This window comes from Sus scrofa, chromosome 3 (assembly GCF_054392235.1).
Source record: "Sus scrofa isolate SSC_HxYL_T2T_F1_AM1 chromosome 3, Sscrofa_HxYL_maternal_Yorkshire_Landrace_v2.0, whole genome shotgun sequence".
Lineage (NCBI taxonomy): Eukaryota > Metazoa > Chordata > Mammalia > Artiodactyla > Suidae > Sus > Sus scrofa.
Genome location: NC_139385.1, coordinates 102090828 through 102114644, shown reverse-complemented (window position 1 = coordinate 102114644; position 23817 = coordinate 102090828). Strand labels below are relative to the sequence as shown.

Genomic DNA, 23817 nt, shown 5'->3' with positions numbered 1-23817 from the left:
GGATATGAGAGCTATGCTGGCAAAACCCAGAGATGCTCACCACGGGGCTAAAGGATGGCTCTGTGGTACTGTCATAATAAAACTGAATTTTTATGGTGGTTTATTCATTTGAAGCAACAGGATTTGGAGTGTTTTACCGTCATCTACATACTCAGAAAAAAAAAAAAAGATCTGAACTGCTGGCGCAGGCCTCTCTGAGATTAATACTCTCTAGTAATAGTTTTCAAACATTTAAAAATAAGAAACTCTATAGAAAATACTGAAGAAAGCTCAATATTAGACAGATAAAAGGCTATGGGACCCTGTTTGATTCAGGGCAGCAGCTTTAAAGTCCTCCCCTCTCTATGTTCCTCATTCCCAGTGGTGGCCCTGAGGTCCCTAATCAGAACCCTCAGACTCCATGATGCACACTTGAAATGCACTGGCCGTATACAATTCTATGAAATTTAGAACTGAAGAATACAATTTGTTTCAAAACAGCAATTTGACTCAAAAAAGGAGACAAATCAGGGGCGCCAGGCCCAAGTACTTAGAATAAAATAAAGACAGTGGCTTTTAGCCTAAGCTTTCTTGTAGCCCCACTCTATGCTAGGTCTTGACCTTGAGGAAAAACTGTCCTAAAGACTGTATTCAACAGTCTACACCTTTTCCAAATGGTTCAAATTTCAGATTTGCCAACTCTTACTTTAAAATGGCTGTCTTTTAAGTAGTAAATACGTCTGTGCAACATAGGATGCGCTGAAATGATGTGTTGATGCAAGGAAAAGAGCATCCTTTTATGTCTGAGGACCAACTTTTCTATTTATTTGTTGAACGGCCTTGGGCAAAACAAACATTTCTTTGTCTCAATTTCTTCATCCATAAAACAATGGGTCTGCACTGAATGATCTGACCTTTTTAAAAAGAGAGCTACTTATCCATATTTTATCTTGATACATATGTTTCTGCTAGGTGAGCTTAAATGAACCATCACCTCCAAGTTAATGATATTCATATTTTCTTTAATTAAAATCCCTATCTGGAGGGCCATATTCATACTTTCATTTGTCTGCTGAATGTATCGCCCTAGATGTCTTTTCTGAATTTTATCTAAGATGGAATTTATTCTCCCATGGAGTCTTTCAATATTTAAATATTCAAATTCATATTCAGGCATCCATTTTCATATTAATATTCATGCTCTTAACAATCCTTTTCAGTTATTTCTTTTCACCGCTCACAACCAATTCAGCAATTCCAATGTATTCACTTACTTACTTATTGAGCATCTATGTTGTGTCTTGCCCCATATTAAATACTGTAGAAAGAACAAGCCCCTGACTATGCCCCAAAGGAGTTTTGAATCTAGCTTTTCACATTTAATTCCTTCTGTCTTTTCTCAATAATGATCATTAATAGTTCAGGACCCATCATTGCCTGAACTGTTTTTTACAAACTCCTAACTCATCTGTCTTTCTCTAATGATCCCATCCTTCTTCAACACTATAATTTGCAATCCACTCTGCCATGAATATGTCTTTCTAAAGTAGGGCTCTGATAATGGCACCACCACAAATATACACATTCTTTGGCAACAGACTAATTGCTAAGTACATTTATAAATCTAGGGTGATAGACTAGATATCTAAGGCAGCAGGTAAGAATTACCAATGTGTAAAAGTGGTTAGGGTACACAGTAAAGGAGTTACAGAGGCTGTGGAGATATGGAGAAGGCACAGCCTGCCCTAACACATTCAAATTCAATTGTCTATACTTCAATTCCAAAAAATAAATAAATAGACTAAAGTAAAATAACTCTAGCTATGGACCAGAATACTACCAATTCCTTGTTTCAAAGTTTCCCTTCCAGCCATACCTGTGTTTCAACCACACTGTCATACTTGGCATGATGTAGTTTCAATATTTTGATCATGCTGTTCTTTCTTCCAAGTGCTCTGTTTCTTATCCTCATTCCTCACCTCTTCCAGTTCAACTACTACTTTTCCAAGAACTTTCTTTTGTTCTTCTAGTAATAATGAATTTTTTGTTCTCCTATGTGGGCACTACAGTTCATTCCCTACTTAGTTTTAAACATGAAATATATGTTTATGTTCCACAAAGAACTTCGCACAGAAGCTTACACACAGAGTGCACTAAGTATATTTATTGAGGTGGAAGAGCAAGTAAATTAATCACTTAAATATTTACCACTACTAAATACAGATAACCATGAAAATACTGCTTCCCAATTTAGACGGAGGATATGAAAAGGGTGAGCAAGGCATTTAACAAATATTTAAGATATATTTGGAAATATGTGGAGAAATATGATCTGGTTAATAGTATAGAATTAAAAATGGTTGAATGGCATTACACAGGAATTCAGATCTATGTAACAGTGGCTGTTTAAGTATGGTCCCCAGTAGCATTCTGATAACTCTGTTCTCTACTATAATTTTATCCATTAAAACAAATCACCAAGTGGATGTAAATCATATTTGTAGATGGCACAAGGATGGAATTAGAGGTCAATATTCAAAACAGGTGACTGGTTGTATCTGTGAACTGAAGTGGAAATCAGGATATTTTCCCATCCATTTCCTCTCCACCTCTACTCCATTCATTAATCCATGCTGTCTCAATGAATGACAAACACCATCTACCTAGAGATTTAGGATGGAAGCCTGAGGGTCAGTCATGACTCCAGTCTTGCCCTGACTTCCACATCTAATCAACAAGTCCTGTAGAACCCAAATCCTTAAGATGTAGCCAATCTATTCACTCTTTTCCATCTTTCATGCTAAGACAAAACAATAAGCCCTCGATGTCTTTCTTGACTAAATCAGAGTCTCTTTGCCCTATTCTTATCTTTAGCTTTGCATTCCTCAAATACATTCTCTTGTCAGAGGAATCTTTCTAAAAAGTAAAATTTATCTTTTTCCTTGAGGCTTTTCATCACTATTACCCTTATCTGTTTATCCAGTTGTATCTTATATGTTCCCTTTTGCATTCATGTTCCACTGTTTCCAATTTTTAGAATCAACATGCTCTATCATATCTCTGTGACTTGACTTACATTTTTCTTTTGCTTTAATGGTTCTACACACTAAACATAGCCACGTCCTTGAGTTCCCAACATGGTGCAATGGGTTAAGAATCTGACTACAGCAGCTCTGGTCGCTGCAGCAGTGTGGGTACGATCCAGCCCAGCACAGTAGGTTAAGGATCCCAGCATTGCTGAAGCTGCAGCATAGGTTGTAGTTGTGGCTGCAATTTAATCGCTGACCTAGGAACTTCCACATGCTGCACTTGCAGCCATAAAATTAAAAAAAAAAAATAGTCCATGTTCTTATCCACAGAATTTGAACATGTTAGGTTACATGGAAAAAGTGATTAAGGCTGAATATGTAATTAAGTTTGCCACTCAGCTGGAATATTTTGGATTAACCATGTAGGCCCAGTGTAATCACATACTCATTATAATTGGAAAAGAGAAAAAGGAAAGATCCAAGGGAAATGTGACCACAGAAGACATGCAAGGTTGCTGGCTTTGAAGATGAGAGAAAGGGGTCACAACTGTAGCTTTTTTCCACCTTCACAAAGCTAAAAAAAGAAGGAAGTGGACTCTCCTCTAAATGCTTTAGAAAGGAACACAGCCTTCCTGACACGTCAGGTTTAGCCCAGTGAGACCCATGTTGGACTTGTGACATACAGAATTGTTAAGATAAAAAAATTGTTACTATCTTAAATTTACGGAACTTGTTATGACATCAACAGAAGAGACATACACTGCCCAACAATACCACTCTAGTGAATAACCAATTATTCTGTGAGACTCAGCTAATGAGGAATTTGATCTTTATAAATAATTTCAACCATAAAGCTTTTAACTGTTGATGAAACTTACATGTAAAAATGTTTTGACCTATTTTTGAGCTATAAATCTCTCGAGGACAGATACCTTGCCTTATACCATTTTGTATTTATTTTTGGATTTCTAGTATCTTGCATAGGACACTGAGTAGATATTTAACCTATTTTTTAATGATTAAAGATGGAACTGAATATAATTATGTTCCATGCTTTGAAGTAGGCTCACAATATTAAGTGTTGAGTAGAGAATAAGAAGACTGACTTAAGAGGATGTGAAAAAACTGAAAGGTTCTATCTGACTGCATGTTAAGTATGAGGCGACAAAATCATAACAGTGACCAAAAATTAGCAAAAATAAACCCACGCACACACACATCTTTGATTGTACGTACCATTTCTAGAAATATAGAAGACTTCCATTTTATTATGCCCTGCTCAGACATCTGGGGTACTATGATTAATTCTGGAATTGACTTTAAAAAATATTCAGACAATTAGAGTATGTCCAGACCAGAAGGAGGAGATAGCCAGGAAGGATTTGGGAAGAATTTTCACGCTATGAAGAATGGTTTTAGAAATCAAAGACACAAAATTTAGAAAAGAAAAACTAGGGTTTGAGTATGAGGGTGAGGGATGTGTTTATAGAATTTTTTTTTTTTTTAATGTGGATGAGGAATTAGAATGTGTTTAACTCCAAATCAACTGAAAACACAGGGCACAGCACACTGGAGAAACTCAGTAAATATCTTAGGAAGCAACAATAACAACATGCAGATGGCTAATTGGCAATAATTTCAGTAAGCAGATTTTGATTTAAATAAAGGAAACCTCTAATAATTAAAACTCTTCTTAAAAGACTGTTACTTTGTAAGGTGGCAAACATACCCTCCTCCTGAACTCGTAAACAGAGTTTGGATCATCCCCATCACAGAAACAGCAGAAGAGTTTGTTTAGGCATCTGGACTAGAGACTTCCAAAGTTCTGGTTAAATTTATGATTCTACTATTTGTTAAGTCCTTTACCATGCTGAAGCCATGACTGTTGATCTGATTTTTGCGAATTTCATAATTACGTTGGTTTAAGACACCTTACCACATACTTTCTGACTCCTAGTAAATTATTATTAACGTAAATGTTATCTCTGAGTCTAAAGTGTCAATAGACCTACTAAGTCACATGAACAATATCCCTACACCCCTGCTAAACTTCATTTACTCTCTCATAACGTTCATGTAATTCTTAACTTTCCAAAATACACTCAGGAAGGGAATTCAAGGACAGGAAGAAATTATGATATTTTTTTCACCATATAATCTCTTTTAATGAAGAAAAGCAATTACGCAAAACAAGTCAAAAGCAAGCTGAGCTTTTACTTACTACGCCATGGAGAACAAAAGGCTTATCTGATTTATGCTAAAACTAGTTCATTTTCAACGGAATCTTAATGCCCTAATCAAGGAAATTAAAAAATAAATTAAAGGAAAACATTTTGCCTTTGTTATTCAGAGGCAGAAAAGATGACAATTATTTCCTCATCAGCATTCTTAGGCTTACTTCAGATATATTTTTTTAAATGAACAGTAATACAAGTTACTATAAAACCAAATGGAAGGGAAGTACCACAAAAAATATTTTTCAATTTGTTCTACTCTCCTCTCTCCCCTTATTTCCTTTCTCAACATCTGTCAATCATATTTAAACTCATACCTTAAAAGACAAAAACAAAGGAGAAATGTTTTTGACTGTTTTTAAAAAATCTTTCCTTCACGTAATTTATGATTTTAAGGTACCTTTTGTTTTCTTTTAAAACTACTTACTGTTATCTGAATCACCCATTTGCAATACTCTACTACATGTCTACTACTTAGTGTTTACTATGCTCTAGAAATATATTACAGACTTTACTGATGATTATTACACCACAAGGGAACACCCAAGGTGATTTTATTACCTTCATTTTACAGATGAGGAAAATGAGGTTCGAGCCATCAAATAACTATCCTGAAGCCATGAAGCAAACAGTGATTCTAGGGTCAAAATGTAGGTCTAAGCAACTCCAATCTCCATAATCTTTGGTTATCTGCTTTGCAACAAGGTTTTCTGAGTATCTGCCCTGTTACCAAGCTCTGTCCTCAATACAAAATGGAAATTAAACCTCTGTTTTCAAGAATCTTACATTCTAATAGCAATAGCTGCTAAATCAATGACCACAACTCCGCAGAAAAACTTTATAACAAATATTAGGTGTAACAAAGATCCAAAGGGCAGAATAAATCAATTTTGCCTACTTTGGGATAGGAGGGATAGTGTATATAGTGACTGAATGTTGCTGCTAATGTAGCTAGTTCTTGAACAAAAACAAGGTTCTTTCCTGGAGTGGATTCTGCTTCTTCTTTGACTCCAGGAACCAGCTATGCCAATGTGCCTAGATCTCACTAAGATTCACCCAAGGGCTGGACAATCCCATCCATATGTTTCATTCACACTAACAATTACTTGTCTAGTTGTCTAATGTTCTATTTCATTGCATCCCCTTTCAAGAATAAACTTTTCTTTATTCTTTTCCACCTGAAGAAACCATGTCTTGCTGTCTCAGGTAATCATCTATCTTCCCTTACCCCCACCCCCAGGAATTTGGCTTTCTCACCTCCACACTCCTCTCCTTGCTATTGCTTGTACGCACACCACTCCTTAACCACTTCCTTCTGTAGATTTTTAAAAATCAAATGGTATATCTCTCCTCAATTTTTATGCCTGTGTCTGTTATTTCTGAAATGACTCATAATAAAATAACCTCTTTTTCTACAGCGACTGCAGAGACCAAATTTCCCGCTTTGAAGTATGACTTCTGTAGAAATGACTTATTCCTATTTTATTTAATGACCCTTTCACCACAATCTCCAGTAAAAAGAAAAAAGTCATTATAATCAATTTTTCCCATTGTATAAAGATACATTTGTGCCACTCTTTTTGCTCAGCTTTCCCTTTGTCTGAATCTCTTTACTGTGGTCCATTATGGACAATGATCCTAAAATATATTACAAAGTTATCCACGGGTAGGCAACACATCAAAGTTTAAATATTGCCGCATATTCAATTTGAGTCTTTTTTTTTTCAGTTTTTTAAAGCAGCTATCTGAACTCTACACAATGAAAGTTTTAATCACCTGTACCACAAGGTTGCAAAGAGTCCAGTGATATTTTTCTTGTGTAGAAGCCAATTGTTTATTTTCAAGGATAAAGGTAGGCCTAACTGAATGTCTGTATCTCCTTTCCCAGTCGTTTCTCTTAAAGCTAGATAATAATTATTTTTATTTATTAGTGAGGAAAATCTTTCAACACAGAAGCAATATGAATTGAATTGACAAACTGTACAGTGTTCCTGTAAGAAAAAAACAAACAAACAAAAAAACCACTCTGCATCACCATGAAGACCAAATCATCAACTCTTAGAGGACAAAAACCAATTAGATGTGTTGGTAACACTCTGCATAAAATGGCTATGCTTTAGAGGCTTCTTAGGGAATTGGAGAGGCTTTTTAAGGTACAGGATTATAATCCACCATAGACCTACTGAATAAAATGATCTGTTAGATTCCCTGAAAGTGTTTATTTTTTAAATCCCCCAGATGATTGGTGGTGGGGGAGAGGAAAGGGAGAGGAGGGGGAGGGCCAGGCAACCAACCTGAAAACCTTTGGGTTAAAACAATGGTAATGAGGACAGGGTGTGTAATGGTGTTTGAGAGACTGTTCAGATGTTCTTACAGGGAAATAAGCTGCTTGACCAGTCCTGCCTAAACAGTGACTTTTCTTTATACAAGGCATTCTTCTAATTAGGGAATGACAGATGTGAAATACTTGGGGAAAAAAGGAGCAGTGACATAGCGTAATAGGCCGTGATATTATTCCTTACAAATAATGAGAGGGCAAAAGTCCAACCAAATTGTCCTCACACTCACTAGTCCAGGTTTTGGCTTTATTTTGGACAGACTGGCTTCTCTCTTTCCATCACATTGAATGACTCCTAATTTCACCCAATCCTATTAGAAAGAATGCCACTGGTCACAGCAAGCGCAGATGAGTCAGTGCAAACCCAACCATACTGCCAGGGAAGCAATTCAAGTCCTATGTCCTGCTGACTACCTGTCAGATAATACATTCTTTTATTTAAGTAATCACAGGAAAGATACTCATAACAAAATATCATGTAATTCTTTTAAATCAGCATAGCATCAAAAATATGTTCACTAAGTTTAGCAAAAGATTTCTGGCATATTTTGCCAAGAGCAATATGCAAAAAAAATTATTCTTCGCTTGTGAATGAGTATTTCCTTGTGAACTGAAGTCACAACTGGTGAATTTAGGGATTTCCATCCCTCTGGCAGCACTTTAGCCCAGTCTAAATTTTACTATTTCCTTGAATGGAGTAACTTAATTTTCTCCAAATGTCTAATGACTTTATAATGCCAAGTCCAGAAAATTAACTGAAAAATTGGGTCAGTTGACCACCTAATTCAGGCCAAAAAAGTAACATATGGCTTAGAAATTTCATATATCACACAAGTCATTTTAATTTTCTGAATTATCTTATCCACTGTCTCAGTAGACTTATTTTCTGATTTATATATGGGCTATGTGAAAAAAATATATTATTTAAGGTGAAAGAAAATACTATTCTTACTTCATACCTCTGGTTACTTCCCTTCACCCTTTTTACTCAGTTGAAGATATAAACATTAATAATTACAGGAGATTATTTCAGCTGCTACAATTCTGAATGAGGTATCATGTGGTCATAGGCACACAGTAATCCACAGGAAAACAAGCCAAGCAGAAAAGAAAAAACCCTTAGTGGAGTACACATTTTATATAAGCAGATATAATTTGAATGTGTAAAGACATGTTCTGAAAAGTGGTGACTATTACTATCCTTGTGTTTATATTTCTTAATGTCAAAAATCTTGAAAACATCCATTCTGAAAAGCTATGGCTTTGCAATATGCGACAGTCCCAAATACAGAAGAATCTCATTGGTAATTTAAGTAATAATGACTAAAATTGAATGAAACCATTTTCATTCTTTCTAGAGAGAATTCTCTATTTCCCCCTCCTTGCCTGCCTCTCTCTCTCTCTCTCTCTCTCTCTCTCTCTTCCCCTTCCCCTGCTTTCTCCACCGCTAGCTATTTCTACCGAAAAGGACAAATAACGTACTCATTTTAAAGAAAATATGGCTTTAGGCCTTCAAGTTTTGTTGCTGCTTTTAAATTCACAGATTTCCTACCACTGTAATTCTTTCCCTTAAGTTCCATAGTTTAGTTTAGCTGACTGCAGATTTGACCACTCAATAAATCATCTAGTTGAACATATGATCATTTATCCCCATGCTGGGAAAAAGTCAAAGGCCCTTTAGGTGTATATAGCTATATGAAGACCTGGAAGAAATAATTTATTTCTTTAATACAAGAAACACCAGATAAGCTCCATGAACACAAAGTACACGAGGATACACTTCATTCTTTGAAATTTTCATTCTGTCAGCAGTTGCCAAAAGGTACTTCCTGAAAGTCACAATGAATCACACTAGTTAGAAGCCAAACTTCCAGGAGCTTCTTCCTGTTACCTATATACCCACAGAGAATACAAAGATGAATTTTATTCTCTTCTTAAAGAAATACTCATTTAAGACTGATTATTAGGACCTGCTGTATGGCAGAGGGAACTCTACCCAGTATTATTTGATGGTCTATGTGGGAAAAGAATCTGAAAAAGAATGGATGTGTGTAAAGGTACAACTGAATCACTCTGTTGTATAACAAAATTTATCACAACCTTGTAAATCAATTCTACTTCAATAAAACTTCAAAACGTGAGACAATCTCAAAAAAAAAAAAAAAAAAAAAAGACTGATTGGATTTCCCGTCGTGGCGCAGTGGTTAACAAATCCGAGTAGGAACCACGAGGTTGCGGGTTCCATCCCTGGCCTTGCTCAGTGGGTTAAGGATCCAGCGTTGCCGTGAGCTGTGGTGTAGGTTGCAGAGGCAGCTTGGATCCCACGTCGCCGTGGCTCTGGCGTAGACTGGCTCTGATTGGACCCCTAGCCTGGAAACCTCCATGTGCTGTGGGAGTGGCCCAAGAAATGGCAAAAAGACAAAAAAAAAAAAAAAAAAAAAAAAAAAAAAAGCCTGATTTTAGAGGAATTTTAAAGGAAAGGCTTGACCATCAGTGGTTCATGGAGTGGTTTACAAATCCCTTCCAAACTCTGAGACCACTTAATCTGGGGACAGGATGAGGAAGATCAAAAGATCAAAGGTCTGAGTTTTCCTCACTCCAAGTTCAAGAAAAAATTTTCTGGTTTTATTGATCTTATTTGTTCATCCTTTTTTGGAAGATTCACCTTGAAGCAAAAAGGAAAAGGAAATTTGAAAATCAGTGTGTAAAGTCTAAAAGGAAATTGTATAAACTTGTTTGACCAATTAGTCAGTCAATCATTAAACAAGTATACTTGAGTCCCTACTTGTGCCAGCCACTGTTCTAAGGGCCCCTGAGATACACCAAGGCAGGGCAGAGGAACAAAGACAGACAATGAACAGTAAACGAAATAAATGAAAACATTTTAAAGTGTGTTAAAATAATTGTTATGGAAGAGAAACTAGATTGGGTTAAGACAATTCAGGAAAGGGGCAAATCATAGTATTAAATGGGACTGTCAAAAGAAGTCCCTTGAGACTCAGCTGGAATTTGAGCAAAATCTTGAAGGAGGTAAAGGTATTAACCAATAACTTAAGTAAATTGAGATAATTATGTTATTTTTTCCACAAAGATACCTATCGAAGAAAAGTCCCTAATTAAGCTTTTCTTTGAAAATTGATCTTTGGGTGACTAAGTGGTTATTTTAAGCTCATCTCATATATCACTCTATGAAGTTGTTAATGAGGCAAAATATTAACTCATAAAAAACTTTTCTCTAGGTGACACTTCCAGTCCATGTGAAAACATTTATCTCCCTGCCCCCTTTAGCCCATAAATTTGCATTAGTCACTAAAAAATCAGCATTTGTCACTGAACTGCTAGGTTTGTTCAAAGGGGAGGCAAATCCATTTTGACTTCATCCTTGTATGCAAGAGAACTGTGAAAGTCAGAAGAGTTACTGAAATATCTAAATACCTTTGACTGAGCAGAATCAACTTTTCATGCTTTACTGTACCAATGTTCTTTGTAGTATGGACCATCAAGATACTGATAACCAGTTAGTTATAACCTAACAATCACAGAATCATAGATTATAGGGTATTCGTAGGATTGGCAGAAGATATTAAGATGTTAATAACTTAAAAAAAAAAACACCTTGGGCAGATTACAAATCATTAGTTTCAAATTCATTTAATCAAAACATACATAGGATGTTTAATTTTACTGCCACCATTGGAAAAAAAAACAACTTTTAACTTCTCTTACAATTTTTCATGTAACAATTCCTTGAGCAGGGAGTATTTTTATTAACTAACAATAAAGATCATAATATTTAGATGTGTAAGGCTAAATTACTTACCCAAGGCAGTAAAAAGCAAATATAGGATCTGAACCCAAATCTTATGATTTCATGATCCTTATTCACCACACTTTCTTTCTCCCCTGTTAAAGGTAGAGACTCCCCTAAAATGAAACCTTCAAACTGAGAAATAACAGCATCTTATATAGTACTCTATAATTATTTTTCTTCATACTACCTCTAAATTGATTTTTTAAGAAAACCCTGCTTCATGACTATTAGTGTATAAGTGGAGGAAAATCTTTAAATTGGTCTCCCTAAAGTTGGTTATTCTATATGTTATTTTAGTTCAAAGTATCCACAGTGTTTTATCTATCATAAAAAGCAGTATCTCCTATTATTCCTTACAATTAAAAGTGTCAACAATTTTTTAAGATAATCTGTAATGTCCTTTCTTGCTCAAAAATTCCATGATTCTAACAAAAGTTTCAAATCTCTCTAGTATATGAGCTGAGCACTCTGGGGAATTCTTTAAAACCACAGGCCAACTCAATTCAAGAAATATTTTCTTACCACCCTGCTTTAATTTTATTTTTTTTAAATCTAGATTAACAGAAATACATTCAAAACAGATAAATAAGATAAAAATAATTATTTTGGAAAAATAAAAATCTTTTTAAAACTCAATATGCCATAATATAAATAAATGTTTTGTTATTGTGATCCATTTTGGTGAATCATATAAATTTATATTTATACTACCTTAATCTTTAAGACTGTGGAGAGTCCTTTTTGTGTTCTTCTTTGAGGATTAATTAATCCACTATGAGCCTAACAAAAGGCTTGTTTAGTTTACCAGTTACTCAATGTCATAAATGTTTACAGAATATGAACAGGAAACTTCTCATCAAAGAGCTAGAGTACTAAGATAAAAAGAAGCTGGGACTCTTATCAGAAATAAATATAATGATAAAATTGATTAAATTGCAAAAGATAGTACATAAATATGTATTCCTCAAGTAGATTTTCTTGATTTTTCTCAGAACTGATGGGCATGTAGGCTAAAGGAGAACTGCAAAAGAAATACCGAATTCTAAACAGTCATATAACCTCTTATGTTTATCATACTAATGAAGTAGATATGTAATGTCTGAATTCATTACATGAAATTCTGGTCTCTCCATGTTCTGTGGCTGTGAATGAGGAGTATCCAGCACCGAAACAGCAGAAGTCGTAATAGATGAACCAAAATAAACTAGGTTTTAGTTGCAAGCACAGCACACATAGGCATTTCAATGCAGTTAAGATTCCGTCAATGTTCACAAATGCTTCTGAACAATATAGAATGGTTAATATTTTGAACCTAAATGAAGAAATATGATTTAAGAAGACATACAAAGAAGATAAATGTGATATTTTCAAAATTAAATTAGTTCTACATCAGAAGCCACAGAAAAATGTATTTCAGAGTTATAAAACAAATACACATCATGATGTTAGTGATTGGAAATTGTACACTTCACAAATTAGCTACATAGCAACAGAAGAATTGAAAGATGATAACAAAAACCATGGAAACAAATGAAAATGTATAAGGATACTAAATACTTCAATCTTCTCTAAGTATTAATAATATTAAATCTATTTCAAGAGTAAAAGGAATATTAGCTATGCTTTGATATTACAGATAATTTTTAAAATACATAATCTTTGATATTGCTTATCAGTCAAGTGGAGTCAATTATATATAGGTATTAACACAAGCGATTATGAGAAAAATCTGTCCTCTATAATTACTCTCCTTTAATATCTTCATTTTCACAAAAACAATAAAATTTAAGCACTTTTAAAATGTGTAATTACATGCTTGACAACTGTACATATAATACCTTGTTTTCTAGTAACATGAGAAACCTGGACAATCAAATGATAAACATTTGAAAGCATCAAATGGACATTTATTTTGCAAATATGTTGGAGGATTTTTTAATGCAATGAATAGCAAATATGCTCATATCACAAGATAATACAAATTCTGGTTTTTCTGAGAGCTTACAATCCAGCCTAATTTAAACACAGGTCTTACAGTACATCACAGTTGATATAGTTAAAAAAAAAAAAAGAACTCATGGAAACCACGTAAGATAGCTTAAGATCAGGTGTGAATTTCAGGAAAGTCCTGTACCTGTTATTACACAAATAGTGAAAATTAGAAAATAAAATATGATTATTTGTCACAGTGACAGTGAATCACGTTACAAATTTTGAAAACCATCAGGCACAAAATTACATTGACTTTATTTTCTTACAGGACCACTGCTATGCATAAGCTAAAACATATTAAAATGATATGAGAAGGATGTCTTACTAGAAAGAAATACTGCAACTTTGGAAAAGGATATGAATGATAGGAAGTAAAAGAAGTTCAAAGACATGGAGAGTATTCAATATAATCTGTTGCTACAATTTTTTTAGTTATTTGAATACATTTCTTCTTCCTTTTCCACCCTCTACTATGTCCATTCCAACTCTCCATAGCCTCCTCTACAACCACCTCTTCCACTATGTCCCCCGCTCCCTGGCCCGAAGACACACATACCTAAGTCATGAGAATGGCAAATTCAAGATACAATTAAGGAAAATATTCTGGAAATATAATGGTCAAGAAGAAAGACAGGCTTCCTGCCCGCATGGAGCTTACATTCTACTAGGAAAAGTTGACATTAAATATATAATCACTCACATAAATATATACAATTACAATGATTGTGATGATGGAAAAGATAGGCTTCCAAGCAAAGCACCAACATTTAACTGACAAATTTTAACTGTGCTCCCAAGTGACTAACCAGCCACAATGGCTGGATTTGCAGTGTAACTTTCTTTGACATTTTCTGATTTAAATGGTCATTAATTTTTTTCAAATAATAGTGAAATATAAATAAAAACATCGTTGGAATGAAATGACCCATTAAACATACACAGAAAAATATCAAAAACAAAAGAATATTCTCAGGCAAATAGATAAATCTAAATTCTAAACAGAGTGGAGAATAAAGTTAATATTATCAATAGTCCTAACAGCACCAGGGACAAATTTCAAGCCTGACAGGCAAGCAAATGCAAAGTCACAGAGACAATTCTGAATCCATCTAGCCACAACCAACAGATCAGGTTGGTCCTGAATACTATTTCTCTTCAGCTACCTCAAAGTTTATTTCTAACTGTAATCAGTTTATAAGGTGAAATCCTTGTGTATAAAAAAAGAAAAACAAATCCAAATAAGCAACTCTAAAATTGGAAAATAGAATGACCAAGTGAAAAAATGAGGCATGATGGTCTACCGAAAAAGAGACAAAACTTCCATTTCATCCATTATGAATTTGCCAGCACACAGCAATGAGAATCAACACATTTCCAGCTGACTAATCTGTTTTTTGTCATGTACATATGATATGGAATTCTGCAGTTTTCAAACCCTGGAGAATTAATTACAGAGTATGGAAGGCCATACTCTGTAAGGACATATCACAAAGTGATACCAGTGCTTACCTCTAGAAAGCAGCCTGGGGAGGAGGGTGAAGAAAGTTATCAGAAGAAATGTTCTTTTGTTTTAATTACTTTTTTTAAAAAAATGAAATACAATCTATCATTGGACATTTTAAAAATTCAGAAAATATTTAAGAATCTATACAGAAGAAATAAAAATGACAGCAATAATGTTCTTGAAACTACTTTTGCTTCTGGATTCAAAAAGGAGAAAGACTAATCCACAGATGTTCATTCTAGAGCACCTGAATTCACTACTCCTAAAGAGAAAAGTGGTGGCAATAAAAATGCTCCAGGATTACATTTTGAGGGAAAGATTTGAGGAGCGCGAATCTACAATTCAAGTCAGTTATTTTAGAGTGGGTCTGTTTAACACATGTTTTATGCACAACTAGGATATAACCTGATACAGGAAGCTACACTGTAAAGTTTCTAGACATTTTTGACTCCTCCAACAGGTGGCACAAGGCAGGGATATCTTCCTAAAAGAGATCCTGATTCACATTATCTTTTTCTTTTCTGAATGCCAATCACTGATCACACTTTTTACTACTCTCACAGCACTTCTATTTCTGTCATTTAAACTAACTTACGCACCTGTGTGCATTCCCTATTTTACTGGCACTCGTTAAATATGGATACCACATCAAAGAAAAATACAGATTTATTGAATTAATTTTCAACTAATGAAGACAAAAATGTTTCTCATTTCTATATAAATTAACTAACAACGTGTAAAAGTGATCACTCTGATTTGCACAATACTCAAGCACATCTTAAAGTCTTCTTTTCCCATTTAACTTCAAAAAGCATTCTGGTCCTATTAACAGAAGAAGAGCATAAAGAAAAAACCAAATTCCTGTCCTGTGTAGTTTTGTGCTGATTGAGGAATAAAATTTGATGAAAACTGGTGAAGTAAAAATATGTTTAACACACATGCCAACAGAAAACATTTATGACAGACATAGTAAAACTGAATAAAGTTAAGTGACACAACATTAATTACACCAAAATGAATACTGGCTAGGTATAAACATGAATTATTCCATATGTAGAGTTTAATGGTTATATAATTAGAATATTATTTTAAGAGAGTTATTTTTTCACAACATAATGAATACATATGTGTGTATATTTAGAAAGTTTATGCATACACATGCATTCATACAAATACATACATGCATATATACAAACACATATACATGAATTTCACTCAGCCAGTAAAATAAAATACATAGTTGCCTCTATGCCATCATGAGTCCTACACTAAGGAACATGGTGGAAAATGCCCACTCAACAAAGGGAGGCAACGGGAATTTGGCCTCAAAAAAAGTTTAGAAAGTGTCCCCAAAGCTACAAAAATCTCTTAAAAATTGATACATATTGTTATTTATGTATTTGGTGAAGGCTTAAAATAAGATTAAAATATGTTATTAGAAATGGTTGGCCAAATCACAAACTGCAAAAGTGTATATTCTCATTTTATTGGCTCAAAGTAGCCAAACAACGTTTGTTTCTAAAGTTTCATTTCCTACATTTAAAACTTTGATATCACTTCTTACTTATTGCCACACTCATGTTCAGGTGCTTTTTCAAACAGAAAAGTTTCCTTGCTAGATGACACTATAAAAATGCAGAACTGTGATGTTTGGTCCCAATTCACTAATTAAGATTCAGAGAAAAAGAAAGATTGAGAGAATTCAAAGAAACACATGCTTGCGTTTAAAATATTACAAAGAAAAAACTCTGTAAAAAACAATATAAAACAAAACTAGAGACCAAGGGCACATTCACTAATACATAGTCAAAAATGGTTTATTTAAAGGCTATGATACATATTACCACAGCTGTATATCTACTTCTCTTTTTAGTGAAAACACTAAACACAGGTGGATGGTTCTAAATGGCAAACTAAGCATGCTTTTAAATTTGGCACCAATACTGTCAAAGAGTACACATGCCTGACTTACCAAATGATGCAGAAATGTATACCTGGTTGATAAGGTTCTTAAAGCAAAGTTAGTATGCACAAAAGAAAGAATAGTCTTGGAATCTCCTTTGTCTCTTGCACGACACTGCCTTTTCAGGTTACCATGGAGTCAATGTGTATATATGACATCTAGCAGACCACAAGCTGATAAGCCTCCAGCAGTACCACTTCAATGCTGCACATGCTTAGACTTACATCCCAAGGCATAACGGCTAGGGCGGGTGTGCTCCAGAGTTAAATGTTTAAGGATGATATATTTATGGTGGCTACATTCATCATTTAACTATCACTAAATGATACTGCAAAAACTGACACTGAAACCGGTAACTAATTTCTAAATATACTAATTATGTAAGCAGCTGACATGAAAAAAAAAAAATCACTCTAAAGACCAAGAAGAAAAGGAGGGAAATATTTTGATGGATTTGTCTTACCTTAAATTCATAAAATATTCATTACCGCTCATACCTACCTCCTAGTGCCCATTACTAATGCCAAAAGGTCTAAATATATTTGCATAATATAGACACACTTTAATTCATATAGATGATATTAAGAAGAAATAAAATAATGTAATACCTTTACTTTTACCTATGGGTTTGATGAAATGGTTCCATGAAGAAAGGATTTCCATACAAAGAGAATAAAGAGGAGAGAAACAACAATAAGAATTATGAATTTATGTAAATGCACTACTCTTTGAAAATTAAACAAACAAGAAAGTATAAATAAAGGTTTGAAAACATAAGGAGATAAAATCAGTACATGTTGAGAACTTTGCCTTTTTAAAGGCAATACATGCAAGGAAATTGGAAAGCCCATGCTCACTTTAAAAGACAATACAAAAAGGAGATACACAATAACTATAGGTAGAAAGAGTATTGATTTTGTGAAACACTATACTCAGCATTCAAGAAGCCAGAAGCCAAAGATGTCTGCATGTTTCCAAACTGCCATGCATGGGTGAAAAATGGACTCTGGATGCAAGAGGTTAAACTGAATGTCTTCTTTCATATATTGATTTCTGATGGTTCTTAATTTTTCTTTACTATAACCACACTTAACTGCATATGCTGATAAATGTATGGAAACTTTCATTCTATGTCTCATTTATTTGCAGATATTACAGTGCAAACAATGAAGGAAAATAAAAATCAAAATAGCAAACCAATATCAAACCAACAAATAAAGGGGAAAAAAACATGAAAAAATGCGAACAAAAGTTATGTATTTAATTTGCAGCCAGATAAATTGCAAGCATTTGCCCATTCTTTGCAGTGATGGTTTGAAAGCAGCTACAGAACAAGAAAACACTGGAAGCAGAGTGGAAAAGGAACAGAGCCCATACCTTGGTCGCCCATCATCAGGTGCGCCAGACCTTGAAGGGAAACAAGAGCACAGTCAGCAATAAACAAGGGAGCATGGGAAGGCAGGGTTGTCGCAGTGACAAAAATGTTCAGTGACAGACATCTTGTTTCCTATGAGACATGTCTGTATCACAGAGGCAAATCAAAAAGCATTCTTTCAACTCCTGGTTGGAATGCTTAGGGGCAAAGAGTTATAAAACTGCAATTTAAACACTTGCATATGCTGCACTGTGTATTTCTTCCACAAAGCAGTTGGAATATTCAAGAGCATGAGAGCATGACTTAAAATCCAACCAATCCCTCCAATTCTGCATCTGCCCTTCATGCCCTTTGATGAGACTATTTTGAACACTGCCCTCACGGGGCTTGCCGTTCTTTGGTGATGAAATTTTATTTTTTTAAAACCCAAAGGAATACCTGAAACATGGGCTGGGTCTGATCTTTTTCCCCTCATCAAAAAATGAGAAATTTTATAATTAAATGAAAAAAAATCCTTAGTGACACTGAAATGAGAATGCAGAGATGGCTCCTTGCCTGACACATGTAGCAATTGACTAAGCTTGTTCAAATATAAAAAAGAACATCAGACATGCAGTTGTAAAGTTAGAATTTATCACAGAATAATGTTTTTAAGAAACAATGGATCATCTTTAAATAGGCTATGTAATTTTCCATGGAGAACAAAATTACTTAGTATTTTACTTAAACATAATTTAAATACCAAACTATGAGTTAATACGAGTATATTTAAGATATGATTTTATCAAGGAAGTTTTCTGAAAATATTGAATTCCCTCTATTTATTTAAATTATTTTTAACTCTTTATTTTTTTTCTTTTTGTCTTTTCTAGGGCCGCTCCCTGGCATATGGAGGTTCCCAGGCTAGGGGTCTAATCAGAGCTGTAGCTGCCGGCCCACGCCAGAGCCACAGCAACGTAGGCTCAGAGCCACATCTGCGACCTACATCACAGCTCACGGCAATGCCGGGTCCTTAACCCACTGAGCAAGACCAGGGATCGAACCCGCAACCTCATGGTTCCTAGTTGGATTCGTTAACCACTGTGTCACAACGGGAACTCCAAAATTATTTTTAACTCTTGCTTGACAATTTCAGATAGAAGAGCATGCCTTTTCTAAAGAAAACTAGTAATGTTCTTTAAAAAACTTCTTCGACATCCAAGAGATACATTTTACTTTTCAGCATTAATTCCTAGTTCTCTTTTCTAAATTTAAAAATAAAGCTCCTCTTCAAGAGGATGGGAAAGTGTTAGAGCAATATAGTATACATACAACTTTAATAAAATTTATATTTCATTTCCCAGTGTTGTTTCAAATATATTTGAGACTTTGAACTACATAACATTCTATATTACTTGCATCAGTATTGAAATTATTGGTATCATTTCCTTAAAAATATAAGGGGTATTTAAATATTCCTGTTGGGAAGGTACAATTACAAATCATCATATAATCACAATGTGAAAAATGTTTAACATATTAGCTTAATGTTTAATCTAGCTTTTTAAAAATATTTTCCAAGTGATTTTAATTAAAAAAAAATCACACAATCAGATGAAAAAGTTTATGATCTATTGATGATTCATGATATTTTACATGCTTAGGAACAGTAGCTTATCTGTCCAGATTATGTAATTTTAATTTAATTTCAATTTTTAAACTCCTCTACATATTATTCCTCATAATAGCTTATAACTTATTTGCAGACTAAATCAAGGAAATTAGCTCTGTATAACTTTTAGATCACACTAATAATTTTTAAGACCACCTTATTCAGGACAGAAATTTAAAAATCTCAGAAACATTCATATTGTTCGTGCTAAACTTCCTTACTCTCAGAGAGCTACACTGTATTGCCGAAGAGGAGTTATAAATAGGGATTTTAAAAATTGTGATTGAATAAACTTTATCATGATAGTTTATGAGCCTACACTCTGAAAATCTTGTCAAAATTTTTCACAGGATGAGTATATGTGAGGGGAGAGGCACTCAAGCTTATTAAGCAACTTTAAAGCCCCCTGGAATGCAAGTGGATTTAAAGAGGAAAGAACAGAAACATGGAACACTTTACAGAATGGTTAAAGAAATGCCAATCTCAAATAACATGCAAATTATAAATGAGACTGATTTTGAAAGATGTCAGTCAGACCTGTATGGTAATAACTTTATCAAGCACAGACTCACACGTTATTAAAATTATAGTATAGAAAAACAGAAGCCATATCCAGAAGCAACAATTGGAAAAACAGTCATCGATAGTTGCTTTTAAAGTTTTAATCTATTTTACTTAATGAATCAGAAATGTTCAGCAACCAAGCAATTGTGTTGCCCACGAAAGAATCACAAATAATATGTTGAAACCTGCTACTAACTTTGTATTATCATGAATAATTCTTTGAGACATCAAATCTTGGTAAAATTTTAATGGCTGTTTATCTGTAACGCCAGATAGGGACTGTATTTCCGAGGAATCTATCATAATGTAGAAATGAACAGTATTAATAACTGTATTTTAAAATGCTGTAGCAAAATAGAATATGCTAGGAGTTCCCACTGTGGCACAGTGGGTTGGCAGTCCACCTGCGGTGGCTTGGGTCGTTATGGAGGCATAGTTCAATCCTCAGCCTGACACAGTGGGTTAAAGTATCTGGCCTTGCTGCAGCTGTGGCTAGGATTCAATCCCTAGCCCAGAAACTTCCATATGCCACAAGTGCAGCCACAAAAAAAGAAAAATTAACATACAATTAAATTAAATATGCTAAACACTTTCTTCTGACATGTGGATATTAGTAAGTTAGTAAATTGTTTATGCAAGAACTGATAATGCTGTGATTAGATAAGTTGATAGAGCATCATCTTCCCTTTCACAATTCTTTGTTCTTCCTAGTACTTTTGTATTTTTATCCTTTACATATTTGTTTGGCAGCACGTGGACTAATGCATTTAAGTTCTTCAAAGGTAAGTATGTTGAAATATGTTTTAGTTTGTTAGATTCTACAGGAAAAAGTGTATAAGCTCAAAATTCCTTCATAGTGATAATTTTAGAAAACCTTGAACAAATGCCATAATTTTATTTTACAGACACAGAATATTACAAATATACTTACCAGTAATCATGCTGGACTGCTATATGCTTTCATTTCCACTGGTCAATGGCTTACTTTTTAATCTAAATTTACACCCTTATAGTCAGTACTTTATTTTGTGTTCTTTTTATAAATCAAATTTTTGAAACTAAACCAATGGGCTAAAGATGATATAATGCTGAACATTTCCAAAAGAAAAGAAATCATTTTGATGAAGGAAAAATGGAGAAAGAATCATGCACTGCGTTTTGAAACTGCAAATGAATACTTTCTCATTTAAAATAAAAAAAAAGGAGGATTGTGTCATTTTTCCACATAGAACCCAAAATAAGCACTCTAAGGTTCATATGGAATGCTGAAGTCCATCAAAGGTTGGAGTTAAGGCTGAAGGAGCTTCATAGAGCTGGGGTTGATGGAGTTGAGGGTGTGTTCTACATGAAAAATGATACACAATCCAGAAATCAGGAAATACTCAGAAAAAAGTTCAACTTACCGTCTACATTCGAGATGTACTCTATAAATACTAAGAAATAAAAGGCAAATGAGAGTTGAAAAATAAAGTAGAAAGCACCCACCTTCAACATTGTTGTCTTCTGAAAGCACATGACAAGGAGGGAGAGAAAAGGAAAAACATTCATTAAGCAGCATGCAGACTGGACCTTGCCTTTGCATGTCTTTTTCATGCAAGGCACCAAACACATCATGCAGAATGCTCCATCACTCCCATTCAAAGGGGAAAACACAATCAAGGGAAGCGGATTCCCTCCCATTGGCAGCATTTAAAGAACATGAGACAGTTACAGTCATAGTGCTGTGTCCTGATCAAACTATTTTAAAGAGTCTTAACTGCCCTGTGTAAAACAAACATTACTCCTACATGTTGCTGGCATGGTTTTCCTAGGCAATTACTTTCTGAGCTTTTTAAACATAACAATTCTGAAAGACTCTACTTCTAAATTCTGATTTGGAATTACAAGGACAAAGGAAACAGAAAATTTCACTGCAAATAGCCATGAAATTTCAATTAAAGCAATTCCAGTTCTCCTAAATGTGGAATCCAATTACTACCAATACCTTTAAATATTTCTAAGACTTCAATTTCTTTCCTTAAATAAACATAACAAATTTATGCACTTAAAATCTATTATTTATTTAGTTTGTTTATAACGTGTTCTTATTTTGTTGCAAATGGTGATAGTTTATTGCAGATTATTAAAAAACACTTTGAAAAATGTTAAGTAGAAAAGAAATTATTACAAGGAAGTCCATATGAGAGCTGTCCATTAGGCAAAATTTACCAAGATTTATTCAGCTTGTACTTCTATTTAGGCTGTAAATATGAATGTAGTTAGGATAATGATAACAATGGGTGAACTTTCCCTTACATTTCCATATGTATATATATTATATATTTTCATATATTTATTTAAGTATATTTCCATATGTGTATATATAAACACACATATATATATAATCAGATTGTGTATGTCTTTCCTATACACATAGTCTATGTAAGTGTATGGAATTTAAAATATCACTAGTATCTATTACTCAGTTCAAGTACTATTTGAGACACAAGGGTTTGCCATCTAAGTAAGAAATGGAAGGAAAAGTTGTTTCATGGGAATAGAGTGAGGGCAAGTTTTCGGTACCTACCAAAATGTTTTCAGTAAATTATATCCATGTTGATGTGTCCTGCCTCATTGTTACATTTTATTTATTTAACTAAATTTTGTAAGTAGCCATTTGATCAAAGTGTTTATAAAGAACAAAACAGGAAATTGTAAAAACTTGAGAGAAAAACAACTATAAATGCACCATTTCATAAGGTTCAACCAGTAGCTTTTTTAATGGTTAAAGTTACCAATGAATTAAAAATCATCAATTTTGTTGAAAATATATTAGGCGGAAACTGAAATATCAACACTGGTGTACTTATTGATGTGGGCCTTAATACATAATGGAAAACTGTTAGTTGATAATTGTGGACAATAACATCCTAATACTTGGTTTACCGGAGTTGATTTTAAAAGAAATAAAAATATAATTGAAATATGTGGTATGTGATATTTATTTCCTATTTGATTTAGGTTTACAATCTTCCAAATAAGTAATTAACTAGACAGAATTTCTTAGTGTTCAGTGGCAGCCTGGACATGACATGGACACAAATATTAAAATTCTGTTTTACTGCTTTATATTGGAAATTATACAAAAATATAGATGTTTTTAATGTTTAGAATACCCTTTAGTTTTATAATAATATCCTCTGAAATTTAGTTCCCATTTAAGATGTTCATTTTTCATAAATTTATAAAATATGTAGAGTAAAACAACAAAACCAGGGAATTTAGAGGAGAGTCACTTGGTAAATATGGTTGCAGTAGTACAGCCTCAGAAAAAGGTTTTGGTAAGGTGCTTAATGAAAGTCTAACAGGGAAAGAAAAATGAAAAACAAATTAACAAA

The 23817-nt window shown here is 34.0% G+C and overlaps 1 protein-coding gene across 50 annotated transcripts in view; it reads right to left on the bottom strand.

Annotated features, from left to right (window-relative positions):
* The window catches only part of NRXN1 (neurexin 1), a 1114648-nt gene that overhangs the window by 987019 nt on the left and 103812 nt on the right, over nucleotides 1-23817 (bottom strand). For 24 of the 50 annotated variants that reach the window (XM_021088237.2, XM_085019302.1, XM_085019323.1 and 21 more), the window contains exons 3-4: nucleotides 21926-21943; nucleotides 18228-18257 (exon numbers count right to left, since the gene is read on the bottom strand). The exons of 23 other annotated variants lie outside the window; for them this stretch is intronic. In XM_021088237.2, the coding sequence (XP_020943896.1) occupies nucleotides 18228-18257; nucleotides 21926-21943 (48 nt within the window). The remainder of the gene's footprint in view (nucleotides 1-18227; nucleotides 18258-21925; nucleotides 21944-23817) is intronic. 3 more of the 50 variants (XM_021088238.2, XM_085019331.1, XM_085019338.1) reach the window with 1 other exon arrangement.